We start from the raw sequence: 18,887 nt of genomic DNA, 5'->3' as shown, positions 1-18,887 counted from the left end.
CCATGGAACGTGGTTCGATTTCTCAGGTCTCTTAAGAGACCTCCCTACGAACCGTTACGCCAGGCTTCAGATCGCCACCTGACTTGGAAGACGGTGTTCCTACTAGCTTTGGCCTTGGCCAAGCGAGTCAGTGAACTTCATGGTCTCTCGTATGACATCGCCCATGCAAGGGGATGAGGGTGAGGTAACGTTCAGATTCGTCCCTGAGTTTGTTGCTAAGACTCAGAATCTGGGAGTGCCGGACCCTCGGTTCGACTCTTTCCAGATCTCGAGTCTTCGTTCTGTAACAGATGACCCGGACCATCTCCTACTGTGCCCAGTAAGGAGTCTGACGCAATATCTCAAAAGAACGGCTGCAGTTCGTCCCCAAGTGCAGGCATTGTTTGTGAGCACTGGGAGAACAAAGAAGAGGGTTACCAAGAATACTATCTCAGCATGGATTCGTAGGGTAATCCATCTGTCCTTGAATCCTGACCCTCCTCCGTCACATCGCCCTAGAGTACATGATGTCAGGGGCGTAGCTACGTCCCTGGCCTTCAAAAAAAACTTCTCAGTGACGCAGGTTCTACAAGCAGGGGTGTGGAAGCGTCAGACGACCTTCACAGCCTACTACCTGCAAGACGTGACCCACAGGAGGCTCGATACGTTCTCTATTGGCCCTGTGGTGGCTGCCCAACAGCTGGTTTAAACCTCAGGCTCCTTAATGGACAAGTAGCAGAAGGTTGAGGGCATTGTTACCTGGTTTTAGTCTGCAAGAATGAAAAGGTTTGTCTGGCCCTTATTCTTTTCTTCATCCTCCCCTCTCTTGGGGAAAGCAGCATCCTGGGTTCTCTGCACAGCTGACCTCGAACCACTGCAGGTAAACCAGGTTTCCTTGTGTTCCTAGTACAGTATTGATTTAATACTGTCACGTCCCCATACCCTGATGAGGTGGTATTGGGAGAGTCCTAGCCTAAAGTTTCCATCTAAAGGACTACAGGTCAACTTCGTAGGACGAGTCACTCTTCAAACCTACACACACAGCCTTCGTAGGCCGCAGCCCTTGCGCAGCAAGGTGCTAGCGAGGTGCAGGGACTCCTTATTGTTGAGTGCTGACACACTCAGATACTGAGTCCCCGGGCAAAGCCAAAAGCCAGTACTGGCTGGGACTTACCATCTTTCCTAATGGGTGAGTCACCCATATTAAATAGCGTGGTTTGTATTTCAGTTACGGAACAAATGACATATTCGTAGGTAATTTGTATTTTTTCTAACCATACAAATCTTAGCTATTTAATCAAACTTGCCCACCAGTCCTACCTCTAAGCAAAGTGAGCTCAGCACAGGTGTGTGGAGGGTGGGGGGGGGTGTATTAAGCTACCCTCCCTACCCCCCGCTAACTAGCGGTGGGGTATGGGTAGTAAACCCTCGTTAAAATTCTAATGGCTCGTCATTTCAGCTACGCTGAAAGTAATTACCCATATTAAATAGCTAAGGTTTGTATAGTTAGGAAAAATTCAAATTACCTGCGAATTTGGCATGTTTACTGAATGTTGAAGATAATAGGGAGGCAGATATAATTTCTGTTGCAGGTGTAGAGGTGCCATTTGATGGGAGATGAGAATGAGAGAGAGATTACAAGAGAGGAAGTGAGGAGAGCACTAGATGAAACGAGAGTAGGAAAACATCTGGTATGGATGGTGTTAAAACAGAGATGTTGAAGGAAGGGGGTGTGACTGTACTTGAATGGTTGGTGAGATTGTTTAACATGTATTTTATGTTGTCAATTGTACCAGTAGATTGAGTTTGTGCATGTATTATACCACTATATAAGGGTAAGGGAGATGTGCATGAGTGTTGTAATTCAAGGGGTATTAGTTTGTTGTGTGGTTGGAAAAGTGTATGGTAGAGTACTGATTAATAGGATTAAGGGTAAAACAGAGAATGCAATCTTAGAAGTAGAGGGTGGTATTAGAAGAGGTAGGGGATGTATGAATCAGATTTTTACAGTTAAACAGATATGCGAAAAATATTTAGCAAAAGGTAAGGATGTGTATGTTCGGTTTATGGATCTGGAGAAAGCGTATGATAGAGTTGGTAGGGAAGCGATATGGAATGTGATAAGGTTATATGGAATTAGTGGAAGGTTGTTGCAAGCAGTGAAAAGTTTCTACAAAGGTAGTAAAGCATGTGTTAGGATAGGAAATGAAGTGAGCGATTGGTTTTCAGTGAGAGTGGGGCTGAGACAGGGATGTGTGATGTCGCCATGGTTGTTTGACTTTTATGTTGATGGAGTGGTGAGGAGGTGAATGCTCGAGTGCTTGGACGAGGATTAAAACTGATAGACGCGAATGATCAGGAATGGGAGGTAAATCAGTTGTTGTTTGCGGATGATATTGTACTGGTTGCAGACGGGGAAGAGAAGCTTGGCTGATTAGTGACAGAATTTGGAAGGGTATGTGAGAAAAGGAAGTTGATAGTTAATGTGGGTAAGAGTAAGGTTATTAGATGTACGAGAAGGGAAGGTGGTGTGAGATTGAATATCATGTTGAATGGAGAGTTATTTGAGGAAGTAAATCAGTTTAAGTACTTTGGGTCTTGTTGTTGTAGCAAATGGTGGAGTGGAAGCAGATGTACGTCAGAGAGTGAATGAAGGATGCAAAGTGTCGGTGGCAGTGAAGGGAGTGGTAAAGAATAGAGGGTAAGGCATGAATGTAAACTGTTCTATATGTGAAAGTGATTGTACCAACTGTGATGTATGGATCAGAGTTGGGAATGAAAGTTACAGAGAGACAGATTGAATGTGTTTGAGATGAAGTGTCTAAGGAGTATGGCTGGTGTATCTCGAGTAGATAGGGTTAGGAACGAAGTAGTGAGGGTGAGAACGCTTGTAAGAAATGAGTTTGCATCAATTCCATCCCCTGAATGTAGATCTAGGGTTGGTGAATCCCTTAATAGAGATTTAGCTAGAATTAGTGCATGGTGCAAATTATGGGGTATGAAGTTGAATCCTAACAAAACTCAAAGTATGATTGTAAGTAGGTCAAGGACGGTGGCTCCTCAACATCCGGATCTCAGTATTGATAATGTTTCTTTAAATATGTATGACTCTTTCAAAATTTTAGGTGTGATTCTCGACAGTAAATTTACTTTTGAGAAACATATAAGGTCTGTCTTCTTCAATTGCACAAAAAATAGGCTTATTGAGAAAGTCTTTCAAGATTTTTGGTGATCAATCTATTCTGAAGAAGTGTTTTAATTCTTTCATTCTACCTTGTTTTGAGTATTGTTCTCCTGTTTGGTCTTCAGCTGCTGATTCTCATCTTAATTTGTTGGACAGAAACTTACGGTCTATTAAATTTCTTATTCCTGATCTAGATATTAATCTCTGGCACCGTCGTTCAATTAGTTCATTATGCATGTTGCATAAGATTTTTCATAACTCTGACCATCCTTTACATTCAGATCTCCCTGGACAATTCTATCCTGTTCGTAATACTAGGCAGGCAGTTAATTCTAATAGCCAGGCCTTCTCCATCCCGAGACTCAATACTACGCAGTACTCTAGAAGTTTTATTCCAGCTGTGACCAAGTTGTGGAATGATCTTCCTAATCGGGTGGTTGAATCAGTAGAACTTCAAAAGTTCAAAGTTGGAGCAAATGCTTTTTTGTTGACCAGGCGGACATGAGTCTTTTTATAGTTTATTTATGACATATTTGTTTTTGATGCTGTTAATAGTTTATATATGACATGTCTGTTTTGACGTTGTTGCTGTTTTTAGAATGATTTATTGTTAATTTGTTCTCTTCATTTATTTATTTCCTTGTTTCCTTTCCTCACTGGGCTATTTTTCCCTGTTGGAGCCCCTGGGCTTATAGCATCTTGCTTTTCCAACTAGGGTTGTAGCTTGGATAGTAATAATAATAATAATAATTAGAGTGGAAATGAATGTGTTAAGGTGGTCTTGGCATGTTGGGAGAATGGAAAATGGCTGTCTGCTAAAGAAGGTGATGAATGCAAGAGTTGATGGGAGAAGTACAAGCGGAAGGCCAAGGTTTGGGTGGATGGATGGGGTGAAGAAAGCTCTGGTTGATAGGGGGATAGATGTGAGAGAGACAAGAGAGCGTGCTAGAAACAGGAATAAATGGCGAGCGATTGTGACAGTTCTGGTAGACCCTGCTGCTTCCTCCAGTCGCCTTGGATAACTGCGGAGGTAGCAGCAGTAGGGGATTCAGCTTTATGAAGCTTCATCTGTAGTGGATAACGGGGGAGGGTGGGCTGTGGTACCCTAACAGTACCAGCCGAACTAGGTCGAGTTCCTTGTCAGGCTGGGAGGAACATAGAGAAGAAAGATCCCCTATTTTTCATTTGTTTTATGTCGGCTACCCCCTAAAATTGGGGGAACTGCCTTGGTATATAGATAGATATACAAATTGTATGGATACTGTTGCTGCTGATGTAATATTCATTATGGTGAAATTTTGGATAAGTTGAGAAGATTATTTAAACAATTCTGTGTTATTCATACTGTATGTGCGCATAATCACAATATGGTAGCGTGACCTTGAGATCGGCTGATGCCTACCAAAAGTAATTGTTGGGTATTGAAATGTTCAATAAATTAAAAATGGAGGAAAAACATGCTTTAATAAACTACAATGATGCCTGATGAAATATGAAGGCTTAGTAATGAATAAAAAATTAAATACTATATAAAGCTTTAAAAAATAAACTACCCGTACGCACCCGCACACACATTGTCACACACTCACACAGAGAAAGAGTGAGAAGGTGTTCGGATGATAACTAATGATAATGGCTACAAACGAATGAAAACTGTGATATCCTGTAACATATTGGTACTGATGTAATATTCAGAAATTGTATATGAAATACGCCACTCGTATGTGCGCAAGTCCATTTCTTTTTGGGATAGCCTTTGCCTTGTGACTTCCCTCATTAAAAAGGTTGATTTTTTTTTACCATCTCTAAAACACTATACAGGGTGGTAAAATTAGCATTCTTTGCTAATATATACTTTAAAGATATCCAGAGCTAATCGGATTGATCTAGCCATAGTGTGTTTCCACTGCCTAAAACAAATCTAAGAGTTTAAGCACTTTGAAGTTGTGCTTGGCTTGATTATGGCACATAGGGAAGGAAATCTGGTAGAAGAGAGATATCCTTGACCAGATCCTTTGGCAGAGGTCTCATTATGGACATCTAGCTTCCTCTCCAGGGATATCTTCTTAGCTGATGGGCCGACTTATTAGTTCTGTCTATTAAGGGATTTTGACGAAGGAAAAATCTATTTCTGGGGAGAGACCTGTGGCGCCCGGTGAAAAAAGTCCTTCTTATATACCTTTTCTGATAAAACCTTCCAATTATACCAGAGAAAGATAAAAGCATGGAATGCTGAGGTTACAACCCTCGCGCGAGCACCTTTTGGGTGTCGTGTATAAAGCAAAGGACCGTGAAATCCACTATTCACAGGTTGTCTTCCATTTAGTTAATTCCTTCGTCAAAGGGATGGGCCGATAAACGGCCCTAGCCAACCACCAGCGCCACACCACCCACGCCACGACGCGAGCCCCATCTGAACAACATCCTTCTTTTTGGACTTCGTTAGTGTGAAATTTTTTTGTGGTGCTCTCGACTTTTTTAACATTCGTGGATTTATTTCGTCATGTCCGAAGCTCCATCTTCACACATTCCAATGTTAAGTACCATAGTTTGTTTTGACAGCTTTTTATAGTAACGGGCTTTTGTTTTATATCCAGTATAGTCTGTTTTATTATTCCCGTCTGGCCCTTCGCGGCGGCCATTGTTTGTTCACTTGTCTTGGGAATTCATCTTTGTCTGCCCGTTTAGTACTCTGTCACTTAGGTTCTTGGTTAAGTCCCTGGCCATATGCCTTTAGAACCGTTATTATTTTTTCTTTTTTTTTAATTACCATATCCGCCATTGCATTTTACCTATTCAGAATTTTGTTGGTTTATATACGCAGTCTGATTTTTACTGTGTGAAATTAATTTCCATTTTTTGTTTTCAGCTTGAATTCCTCCATACAGAAGAGAGTAGAAAACCTGTTGTAGACAGTTGGATAGCTAAGCTTCTTGTTTTTGTTCACCGTGAATGTAAGTTTATATTTTCTTGTTTTAAAGCAATAATATAGGATTTTTGTGAAGTATTCTTAAGATTTTATAATAATATGAAGAGTAATGTAATATTACTTTTTGGTGATGTGTAGAACAAGAGACCCTGTTAATTTGGTAGCAAGATAACCAATACTGTAATATTTATTCACCAAAAACGTCATTTCCTCACACTTGAGTACCATTATTTTCAAATGTATTATATGGTATCTATGTTCATCTAAGATCAGCACTAAGTCGATTACTATTTATCATAATATAGGAGGAATCTACAAGGATTACTGAAAGGGTGCCCTATGGGAGTTTTACTTGTTGGTTACCAGAATCAGAGGAAGAGTTCTAAGAAATGTTTGAAAAGTATTGTAGAATGGTGGGATGAAGATGCTATGATTTAAAAAAGAAACTATAAGCTCAGCTAAGCTTGGGATGTCAGAAGTAGTCAGGGAAAACTTTTATTGATGAAAAGAGCCTAATGAAAGTAAACTTTGAATTCAGTGTAATAGTATAGGGCACAGAAAATGCTGAAGTCTGTAAAATGCAAATGGATTAATTGTTTTATGTATTATGAAATGCATAAGAAGTATAATTTTATTAAGAGATGGAGATGAGGACAGTGTTAGGAGAAATGAGATATTTTCTGTTCCCATGGTAATACACTTGAATGTCAAATTATTCAAGTGCATCTTGGATGAAGTTGGAAAAAATTGCTCAAGTATTATTATATATATAAATCCCATTAGTATTGATGCATGTGTAAAGGCTTTACCAGACTTCTTTACAGAGAAATAATGTGAGTATCTGAAAATAAAAAGATAAATGAATTTGGATAGATATGAGTACAGAATGCTAAGGATCATAGCTGTAGCTTGCTAGGAATTTCATGTTACAAAAATCTAAATTTTCAGTATTCAATTATTTATTTGGATGCTTACCCAAGTCTCATTTCTTATGTTTTGAAGCAATCACTATTTGACCTCAAGTTTTGAAAAGAAGAAGAAAAAAAAAACATCCACAGTCAGTTTGCCCAATTCACCACGATACTAGATCTCCATCCTGTGAACGATGTTGGGGGTTCTGCTTAGATGCCAGGCTGTTCTACTGGTAATACCCACTTCAGAATCTTAATTTAAGACATTCAAAGTATGACCCAGAAATCCTTTATGTAGGATTTGTACTATAGATTAAGAGTGTTTTAAAGTCTTTGCCAAGACTCACACTTCTTTCTAGCATATTGCAAACTAGCACATTACCTGGATGGAGGGATAGTGGTAAAGCAGTAAATAAGAAGTAAACATAGACAAAATTATTTTCACCTGCTTTCTTTCCATTGAAAAGTTCTCATTTGCAAGCCCATAGCGTAATAAAAAAGGGACAGACTCAGACTTTCCTTGATGTTGACACCCAAAGGTTCTCCTTTGGCACTAATAAACAAAATGCCAAAATTAATGTGGTATCCATGTACAAAGTGTTCATCCAATTCCACATGTGCAAGACAATATGAAAGTTTATATGCTTTAGTGAATAACCATGTGGTATTGCAAAGGGGAAAGGTTTTAGAGTTAGAAGCCAGATGTATGTAAATTAGGTGTACAAGTGAGTATGAGGCTTCACAATTTATATATTGTTGCTTGTATAGTAGCTAAGTCAAGGTTACTAGAAAGCTGTTGCACCAAGGTTTACAGAAAAAGATGTGGATCCATAATGGCAAACAGGAAAGGTACCTTAGGTGTGACGAAGAAACCAAATTTGATAGATTTTTTTTAATAAGTTTTCAACAAGCAGAAGATATCCAGTGATTAAATCAAAACTACATAGGTTAGCCTTAAAAAGCTCCTCAGATACCTTTGGGTTGTCAGATAAGAGTATAAAAGAGTATTACAGTAGCTCCCATGGCTCACCATTGCCAATTCGCGATCTCTTGATTGTACCCTCAGGAATTGCTCTATCATTTCCACTTTGAAAAACGTGATTAAGTATGGAGAATATAAGAGGTTACATCTCTAGACGAGGCTTTTATCTTTGAAGTTAGTTTCCCTGCCCAAGACGGGCCCCTAGAAGTCTGGTCAAACTTCATGGGCCTAGAGCTTAGAAGCTGAAAGAGCTGAGGATAAACCATGGGCATTATGTATCTTTTTCCAAACTTCTCTCCTGCTATCTGTTCCATTACATCCCTCAATGTGTTAATTGGTGATGACTAAAGATTTTGCAAATTTGATTGAGGAAGTCATTGAAGGACTCTATTTTGCTTGACTGAGAGAGCATTTGAAAATTCGTCTTTTTCAGCATCCTCTGCTATATGTACCCTCTCAATGGCTCCCGTGGCTCAAGTTTTCAGCTGCCAATCTTCTATTTTGAAGTGCTGTATATGGTCTGGGTTAATCAAAGCTTCGCTGACTCCAAGTAAGGGTGACCCTGGTAATTTTAGATTGAATTTTCCTAGTTCATGCACGTAAAAGAAGCTTTGCTAAGAGACGAAGATACTAGTATATCCAATATGTGACATAATTTTCTTGGCTAAAGTCTGAAATCAGGTGGATACTCAACTCTGTTTAGTTTCTGGTCATGTTATGGCTTTGATCCCTGTCTGTCCAAGCATTTATTGGCATGGCTCTTGTTACTCTTTCAGCCACTGTCACTTTAGTGGCTCCTGTTGCTACTAAAGGTTCATATTGCTGGTGTTGCTCCTACTCCAGATGCAGCTCCTGTTAGTGGTATAACTACCGCTGATATTGCAGTTCTTGTAGGTAGCTTGACTCTTGCTGGTTAGCATGGCTTCTGTTATTAATGTGGGTTCTGTCACAAGCACAGTTGCTCTCCCGTCATCTGTTGGCTTGGTTGTAGAAAATCTTGGTGCTGTGAGGTTGTTCAGTTGTTTTATCCTCCTCTCAGAATTGCTGCTCCTGATGTAAGAGTTGTGCTGGCAACTGGAGTTGCTTGCATAGCAGGAATGGGAATTCTTATGCTTGGAAGCATTAAATACATCCATTGAGGTCTCTAATCTATGCCTTGGACTTTGGCTTGCATAGTCATCTGAGTTGGCCCCACGTACTGTAATGTGGAATTATTTATATAGCCCCCTTTCTTATATGGGAAGGCCATGGCTAAGAGCTATATGCATGAAGTGAGTAAGAACAGAAAGAGGAGCCATCTATCTAGTATAAAAATGACATGAACAAGACCAAGAACATTTATCAATGTAGTAAACCTCTACTTACATATAGAGTGAATCTCTGATTGCAGCTGGAGGGAACCTCTGCTTGAATTTGAAGTGAATGTCAGCTCCATGAATTGTTCCCTTGTAAAGCTGAATACATTACATTTATTCTTGAATTTAAGAAAGAACCTCCTTCCTAATATTTGAAGGACGGAAGGACTAGGCCAAGAACCTCCTACTTGTATATGGAGTTAATCTCTCTGCTTTCATATAAAATGCTTATCTGGTTGTATAGCCCTCAGGAGATAGTGAAGGACTGTGGTATGGGGTAGAAAGAAGAACCTTCATGGGGGAATAACAGCACAGCGAAAGTAGTTTGCAAGTAAACGAATAAATATGGGGTCTTTCATCTGCTCATTGAAAATGGAAAACAGAATATACTTTAGTTTATCTTACACAAACTATTGCTTTTCTACTGAATGATATTTTTAGTTGAAGCTGAAGCCAAGTGAGCTGAGAGGGCACTGGAAGTAGAGTAAGAGGCACCTGAAGCTTAAGATGTATACCAGGAAGAACAGTTTGAAAATCTTTTGGAGTGAATTTCCTTAATTGTTGCTATGTGTTATGTCTTTGCCACTAAAGATTCTGAACCCAAAGACATATTTACTTCCTGTGTTAGACATTAGGAACATATCTTTTACTGCTTCTTTCTAAGATAGGTATTCCAGTTGGTAATGGGTTAATCTATGCAAATACAAGATACCAGGTTTTATTCAAATTCATGCTAAGTAAAATTAAAGATTATCATACATAGAATGTAAAAAATATTCCAATAATAGCTTTCGAACAAGATTATATTGATAGGTGCACAAGGTATTTAAAATTAAATGTTCTAGAATTTGTAACAAAGGGCTCTATTCACAATTAAGAATGTTTTACAACTCAAAAGTTTCCCCTCTTGATCAATATATCATCTCTTGAATGCTAATGCTGATGATGATAATGATGACAAGCCTTTCCTTGATTTCAAATGTTTAATCATTTGCATGACTGGCAGTTAATAGCTATTGTTTTTTTTTTCAGCAATCTCCATATATTCCTTCCCTTTAAGTCTAAAAGATGGTGCATCTTGGGTTGTTGATGATCTGCCATTAAAAGATTCTGTTGTACGTTCATTTGTATGGGCACAGTGGGAACCACGTCATAACCACTTATATTATCTTCATTATCGACCACCTCCGGAAGTTGGATTAACTTTAGGTTCAGGTGAGAAGCTTCTCATTGCATTTTCTTATTCTTGAAGTTTTTATTACAATACATATCTTTAATATTTCGAGTAATACTGGTTTTATATTTGCAAAAGTTTAAGTAATGATTTCATTTTATATAGCAGGGTTAGTTTTGAATAAATATTGTCTAAGAAAAGGCCAGACCTAATTCAGCTGCTAAGAAAAGTACATAGTTAACGTAAAGTAGTTCTTAAGATATGAAAAAAATAAGTCCTTGCATCTCCTGTGAGTAACCTCAATAAAATGATTCCCCTTTTCTTGCTTCATTTTATTTTTTCAATTATTCTTGCCCAGTATTTGTATGCCTCTATGTTTTACAGAATTGTCTGTTGGCAAGGAAAATAGAAAAGAGCAATTTCCATGTTTAAATAGCCCATCCATGAGTTAACATCACATCACCAAATGTTGGTAGAATTACCTTTTTTCCTAAAAAATCACCCCACAACCTTAGAAAAAAACATCTCACTATTAGTTGAGTTCAGTGTTACCAAGTTATTATTATTATTATTGATATTATTATTATTATTATTATTATTATTATTATTATTATTATTATTATTATTATTATTATTATTACTTGCTAGGCTACAACCCTAGTTGGAAAGGCAGGATGCTATAAGCCCAGGGGCCCCAACAGGGAAAATAGCCCAGTGAGGAATGGAAACAAGAAAAATATTTTAAGCCCAGGGGCCCCAACAGGGAAAATAGCCCAGTGAGGAATGGAAACAAGAAAAATATTTTAAGAATAGTAACATTAAAATATTTAACAGAAGGGTAACTCAACCTAGATTCACACTTACAGTAACAAAAGTATTCCTCCTTGAGGATTATCTAGAGACTTCTTTGATCAATAATTAATTTTTGGGTGAAAATGTGTAGGTTATATAAGGAATTTGTGAAATATTTTCGGAATATTACTACTTTACCAAATTTGGATTAAGAATATTTGGCAACACTGCTTTCATGTAAACAATACTTGAAACGCCAAACAGTAACCTTGTAGTTGTGGTAGCAGCTACGACTGGTTTAGTGATTTCTTATATGAATATGTAATAAAGTTGTTGTAACTGACGTGCAGCTAATTAATATCAAATTAGATATCTCATAATACACCCAAATATGAAAATTTACTGTGCCAGACAAAAATCTCACTAGAGTTGCTGATCAGGAATTATTGCTAAGATAGCTTGTAAAATCTTCATTTTTTTTTTTTTAAACTGCTTTGCTAATTCAAGGGTGCGTCTTACCACTTGTAGCGTCTTATGACATGGGAAATATAGTAATCTCTATCTATCTACCAAGGCACTTCCCCCAAATTTTGGGGGTAGCCGACATCTAACAAATACGGTAATAATAGTAATAATAATTAAGTACTGTATTAATAATAGTAATAATAATAATAATAATAATAATAATAATTTTAATGACGATGATGATATCCAGATAAGTGGGACTTTCAATTAATTAACCTAAATATTCCATGATCATTTTAGGAGAGAGTGAGGAGGATGAAATGAGGCCACGTCCAATGCTTACAGCCTTGCAGTTTCATCCAAACAAACCTCATGAGACTGTGGTGAGTTTTTATATTTTTCTGTTATATTGAATAAATTTTGCCTAATATTCATATAACTATTTGGCAGGAATGTGTACAGCATAGGTGGTCAAAAATTTTCTGTCTTTATAGCCAAATGGTCTATGTAGGCTGCCACTTTTATTTCTACTAAGGAGCTAAGTCAGTAATATGGACTGCTCTTATGGTCTCCAACCAACTGATTCTGTGACCTGAATTAAGCCAGTGTACAGCAAGATCATTATCAACTAACTCTATTGGAAAATCCATCTTCTGCTGTTTGGTTTTAGCAGAAATACCTTCGGACGGCAGCCAGAATACTGTATTTGTTCCAACACAGAGACTTACCTCGAACTACTTTCTTAGGAGGTATCTGGAATCTCCTCTCAACCGACCAAAGTTTTGTGTAGTTTACCCTACTTCCGTATTCTGTGAGGACTACCCCAGGCGGAAGGATACGTGCCCTGAGGCTAGTCCCGAGCCAGGTTGCATGTTAGCTTGGGTGTCGACCCTCAGTAAGTTCTCTGGTCGCGTCATGATATCATCACGACGCTCTCCTTGTCTCAGTGCGATCCTTTGTGTCCCCGACTCTTGTGTCCCGCGTGTTCCCACGTGGCCCGCTATACTTTCCCTTGTGCTCTCGCGTGTTCACTTGTTTTCCCTTGTGCTTTCCCTTGTGTTTTTAAAGTGTTTACTTGCCCTTGTTATCCTTCCCCGCTGCATTCCTGTGTCTTGCGGTATTGTGCTAGTGCGGTATGGAGCATCACCGCCGTTGTCCTGGGCCTAAGGCTGGGAAGTCGTGTGGTGCGTTCTTGTCTAAGCCTGAGGTGGACCCGCACTCCACTCCCTTTGCTCTTCGTACAGGGGTAGAGTTTGCTCTCCTTCGGACACGTGTCCGGAGTGTGTCTCATGGAGTGAGGGGCAGTGGGTGAGGTTTGGAACGAAGAAGAAGTAGTCATCTAAACGTTCGCCCAGGAACACCAGCATTTCTTCGCCCGCGACGTCTACAGGAGAGAAGTCTGACAGAGTTCCCTCTTCATCCCCTACCCAGAGTAGGGGACGAGGTAAGTCCGTTGCGGGGAAGAAACAATGGTTCTTCCCCAGGAGTCGTGTCTTCGGGATTCTGGGGTTGCTGATCCTTTACAGGCAAGTGGGGGGGCCTTAAAGTTTAATTAGTGAGGGTCCGCAAGACGATGCCCTTGTGCTTGGGGGGCACGTCTCTTCGGACGACCCTATGTGGAATAAAGATGTCCCTCTGTCCTCACCAGCTTCTTGGATTTATGTTTCCGGCGCCTCCGCAGCTGAAGGAGCCCCAGGAAAAGAAGATTCGCCGTTGGAAGATCCCCTCGGATGGGGCCCCCCCGAGAACTCCCTGTAGGTCACCTTTGAGGGGGGAGGACGGCCTTGGGTCCTGGTTCCAGAATGTTGATCGTCCGACCTCTCTCCCAGCCTCTCTATCGACGGTTCCCGACGTCTTCCTTCAGCTTTCGACATCTGGAACCCAGAAAATTGTGAAAACGGACGCGCCCGCCTCTCGGATCTGTTACGAGGAGTCGTCGGAGTCCTCGGAGGCAGGCTCATCATTGTCGTCGGAGGATGAGATGTGGAGAAGACACCGTCGAAGGAGGGACAGATCCAGGAGACAGCGCTCCCCCTCGAGGTCCCGCTCTAGGTCATGACATGGGAGGAAGAGGTCAAGGTCCCCGAGAAGGAAAGCCAGGAGGAGCAGTTCACCAAAGGAGCAATGGGTCCTCGTTCCCCGCAGTAAGCTCGCGGACTTTACTACTTTCCCGAGCACTGCGGGTTGGCTTCCCGGAGACAGTCCTCCTAGAAGGGCCTTCACCAGCCATAGAGTTGACTCTCGCAAAGACCCAAGGGGCTCTTCGGACAGGCGTAAGGCCTCGAAACAGGCGTTTCAACCTGCCCAGCGGAGGGAGTCGCCTTTTCGGACGGGCAGCCTCGTCGAGTTAGCTCAGCCGAGCGATATAGAGGGACGGCTTCCTCCGTCGGGCAAACCCACGGAAGCCTCGCCCCCCTTTGAAGAAAGGCAAACAAAGGACGGAGGTTCTCGCTCCCTCCGCAATGCCCATCCTCAGACTACAACCTAGTGCGAAGGCCCCCATCAGTACGGTTCCTCAACCTCAGACGGAGGGCGCGGACGGCGACACTGAAGCCGCGCCAGCGGAGGACTCCCCTTATAGGAGGGTTATTGGTCTGATTCGACAACACCACAGGATTGAGGAACCACTTCCTTCCGACGAGGATGCCTGGCGGTCTAGCCTTAATAGGCTAATGGAGAAACCCGTTCAACAGAAGCCTTCCTTAGCCCTACCTGTGGCCAGAGATGTGAGGCTTGGCCGTGCTCACATAGACAAGGTTGTGGCATGAAACGCTGAAGGTTCCAAAGTTCAGAGTTCCTCCAAGTTACTCCAGGGGTTGAAGTCCCAAAGTAAATATTATTGGATGGAAGGACAGCCACAAGGAGCCAGCAAATTGGAAGACTCCCTAGAAGTTTTAGGTCAGGGGGCTTCGGAGGACAGAGCTTCTTCAGCACCTATCTGTTTTTCTCCATCGGAGGCGACGATGATGGAGATGTCCAAAGATCTTGTCAACGTCACCTCTTGGTTAGACTGGTGGGCCTCGACACTAGTAGGCATCCAGACTTCCTCCGACCCTGCAGTTCCGTCCAACCAAGCACTGTAGAAGGAACTTACCAGCTCCGGAGGGCGGACCTTGAAGTTCCTAACGTTTCAGTCTCTAGCGTTATCCGCCAACTGGGTCCTGCGAAGAAGAGACACAGTCTTGAGTAAATTGTCCAGGCGTATGCCGGACAGGGAGGCGAGGACTTTGAGGAACCTTCCTGTGTGGGGTGACGGACTCTTTCCCCTGAAACGGACAGAAGAAGTGGTTGAGAAACTTCCAAGACGGAAGGAAGTGAGCATTCCAAGACCTCATGCCATGAGGAGGCCCACTTACAGAAGGCCTCCATCTGATGGACCGTCGACGTCTCGAGCCTCCCCTAACCAGGTGAGGAGAGAGGCCCCAGCGTCCCTGTGGTTTCAGCATTCGCAGCTCTCCCGCAGGGGCGCTCCCATAGCCCAAGCCACCTTTAGAACAGCCCACTCAGCTTCCGGGAGAGGACGATCAGGTCGCTCCTCCAGAAGGAGGTAGGGTGAGAGGCCCCCCACTCCTGCCCAAGCCTCAGGTAGGGGGATGCCTCAAACAATTTTGGCAAGCATGGAAGAATCACGGAGCAGAACCCTGGATGGTAACAGTGTTGAAAGAGGGGTACAGGCTTTTGTCCCTGGCAGATCCTCCACCTCTTATCCCAGCAAGTCAGGCGGAGTGGTTAGCCCCCAAGGACCCCTTGAAGAGGGAGGTCTTACAAGAAGAAGTCTCCACTATGTTAACGAAAGGGGCAATGGAAACGGTACTACAACCGCGTCCAGGGTTCTACAGCTGCCTCTTCCTGGTGGAGAAAGTGACGGGAGGTTGGAGACCAGTCATAGATCTGTCGGCCCTCAAGTTTGTGTGCAAGACCAGCTTCAAGATGGACACCCCGAAGTCGGTCCTGGAGTCCTTGAGAGAAGGAGACTTCATGATATCCATAGATATCAGGGACGCCTATTTCCAGAGCCCTATTCACCCCTCCAGCAGAAAGTACCTTTGGGTGAAGTGGGATACCCAGGTCTTGCAATTCAAGACTCTTTGCTTCGGCCTGTCAACAGCGCCCCAAATTTTCATGAGAATCTTCATGACTGTCCCCGTATGGGCTCACGAACGGGGAATTCATCTGATTCGCTACCTGGACGACTGGTTGCTCCTTTCTTCCTCAGAGGCAGTTTTGAAGGAGCAAGGCTCGAAGCTACTGCAATTCTGCAAAGTTCTGGGTATCACCATCAACCTGGAGAAGTCGCACCTGTCTCCCTCCACCAGGATGACGTACTTGGGGATGGTTCTAGACTCACGACTAGTGAGAGTCTTCCCATCAGAGGAAAGGCTGAACAACCTGGACCAGGCCCTCCGTCTCTTCCTATCAGGACAGCCCAGGAGAGCGAAGGATTGGCAGAGATTGATTGGCCATCTAGTTTCATTGGAGAAGCTGGTTCCCCAAGGGAGAATGAAACTCAGGACCATCCAATGGAACCTGAAGGGACTCTGGAACCAGGTAGGTTCGCCCTACGAAATAGTTCCCGTTCTTCCAGAGACGAGGCAATCCCTGGAGTGGTGGAGGGACTGAGCAAACACCCTCAAGGGGATGCCCTTCGCAGTGGAGCCCCCGGAGATGCTCCTCTTCACGGAAGCCTCCAAGGAAGGATGGGGAGCTCACCTTTTCGGGAAGTCAGCAAGGGGCTCTTGGACGGAGGTGGAAAAGACTCAGCATTTCAACGTCCTGGAGATGAGGGCCGTTCAGAAAGCGTGCCTTCAGTTCGTCGATCTTCTAAGGGGAAACAGTGGCGTTAATGTGCGACAACGCCACAGTGGTAGCCTACATAAAGAAGCAAGGCGGGCTAAAATCGAAGGAGTTGTGCGATCTCACGTTGGAGATTCTGGATTGGGCAGAGTCGGAACAAGTCGTAATAACAGCAAGATTCATTCCGGGAAAGAGGAATGTCCTAGCTGACGGACTCAGCAGAATGGGCCAGGTGGTGGGGACTGAATGGTCCCTTCACCCAGAAGTAGCAAGACTCATCATCCAAAAGTGGGGTTCGCCGGTGATGGACCTCTTCCCAACCAGACTGAAAGCACAACTCCCCGTATTCTGTTCTCCTGTTCCAGACCCAAAGGCGGCATTGGAAGACGCCTTTCAACACAGATGGGACAATCTTGACATATATGCCTTCCCTCCCTTCGCATTGATCAGGCAAGTGCTCAACAGAGTAAGGATGGCTCACAATCTAAGGATGACTTTGGTAGCGCCTTGGTGGCCGGAGAGGGAATGGTTCGCGGATCTAAAAGAGCTAGCGTGCCTTCCCCCGTGGTTTCTGCCAGACAGACCAGATCTCCTGAGGCAGCCACACTTCCAAAGGTTCCACGACAATCCACGATCTCTGCGCCTTCACGCGTGGAAGTTATACAGCGGCTCCTGAGGAAAGAAGGTTATTCGGCAGGAACAGCTGAAAGAATGTCTCGTTATCTGAGGCACTCATCGGCAGCGGTGTACCAGGCAAAATGGACCACTTTCACGAAATAGTGTGCCTCCAGAAACATCAAGCCCTTAAGAGCCTCGATTCCGGACATTGCGGATTTCCTCGTACACCTCAGGGACGTGGTGGGCATGTCAATTCCAGCCATCAAGGGAGTCCGTGCAGCGTTAGGCCAAGTTTTCCTCTTGAAAGGCATTGATCTGGGTTCCTCTAGGCACATCTCTATGCTCATCAGGAGCTTTAAGCAAACCTTTCCTCCCCATGCCTCTAGGGTGCCACAATGGCATGTGGCTAGAGTTCTGAAAATGCTGAGTGAGCCTCCTTTTGAACCTTTGAAGGTCATAGTAGATAGAAATGTCACGCTCAAGACGGTCTTCTTGTTGGCTTTGGCTTCAGCTAAGAGAGCAGGCGAGATCCATGGTTTGTCCTACGAAGTCTCGCATACAAGAGGTTGGCGTGAGATCTCCTTCAAGTTCGTTCCTACGTTTGTGGCTAAAACACAAAATCCAGCTGTCTGGGATCCAAAATTCGAGGGGTTCACTGTTCCAGCAATTCCTCGGTCAGGTAATCCGGAAGATTTGAAGTTGTGTCCAGTCAGGGCCGTAAGGAAATATCTGGAGAGGACTGCCAGTCTCCGGCCTGGTATCAAGAACCTCTTCGTCTCCACGGGCACGGTGAGAAAGCCGGTCTCTAAGAATACTACCTCCTTTTGGCTTCGACAGGTGATCATCAAGGCCTATAGTAGTGCCGGTCTTCCCCTACCACGTAATCCCAGACCACATGACATTAGGGATATAAGTACCTCTCTTGCCTTTGAGAGAAACATGGCAGTAGTGCAGATCCTCAGGGCAGGCACCTGGTCGAACCAATCTACCTTCACAGCCCACTACCTCAAGGAATGTTCGAGGAAGTCTCTAGACGGGTTCTCTATTGGGACAGTCATCTCCGCGCTCCAAGCGATTTAATGGCCAAAGCCCCAGGTATAATCGCGGGTATCAAGACTAAAAAGACACAGCTTCATTTTCCCTTTTCCCCTTGTCTTCTCTTTTCTCTTCTTTCCCCGGAGATTTGACCAAGTAGAGACTGCACAAGACATGACTTCACAGCTTCGTCACTGAACACAACAGCAAGAAATTTTTTAGGGGTGAGTACTTAGACACTAGTGTGAGCTCTTTGTGTAGTTTTTCCTACGGTTTGTTTTCCGACAACCTTTGGAACCTAGTCTCCTATCTAGGTTTACGGCCGTTCTGCTTAGTTGGGTCTAGGTCAGGTAGACACTCCCACCTCCTAAAGAGTAAGTCTCCTAAGAAAGTTCTGTGTTGGAACAAATCACAAATTTTTAGTAATTTGTATTTTTCCTAACATACTTACCGAGAACTACTTTCGGGTAATGGCCCTCCCTTCCTTCCCCGAGTGCCTTTCTAACCCTTAGTTAATTTTTAACATCCAAGAACTTACTGAGGGTCGAGACCCAAGCTAACACGCGACCTGGCTCGGGACTAGCCTCAGGGCATGTATCCTTCCGCCTGGGGTAGTCCTCACAGAAAACGGAAGTAGGGTAAACTACACAAAACTCTGGTCGGTTGAGA

At 43.1% G+C, this 18,887-nt stretch overlaps 1 protein-coding gene across 1 annotated transcript in view; it reads left to right on the top strand.

Moving 5' to 3' along the window:
• Nucleotides 1-18,887, top strand: part of pigeon (protein) — a 153,942-nt gene that overhangs the window by 48,902 nt on the left and 86,153 nt on the right. Inside the window, exons 5-7 of the mRNA XM_068364505.1 lie at nt 6,033-6,117; nt 10,373-10,555; nt 12,072-12,154. Of these exons, the coding sequence (XP_068220606.1) occupies nt 6,033-6,117; nt 10,373-10,555; nt 12,072-12,154 (351 nt within the window). The remainder of the gene's footprint in view (nt 1-6,032; nt 6,118-10,372; nt 10,556-12,071; nt 12,155-18,887) is intronic.

The sequence above is a fragment of the Palaemon carinicauda genome, chromosome 41, assembly GCF_036898095.1.
Source record: "Palaemon carinicauda isolate YSFRI2023 chromosome 41, ASM3689809v2, whole genome shotgun sequence".
Classification (NCBI taxonomy): domain Eukaryota; kingdom Metazoa; phylum Arthropoda; class Malacostraca; order Decapoda; family Palaemonidae; genus Palaemon; species Palaemon carinicauda.
Note: the sequence above shows the minus strand (reverse complement) of the source record. Positions and strands in the feature narration are given on the sequence as shown.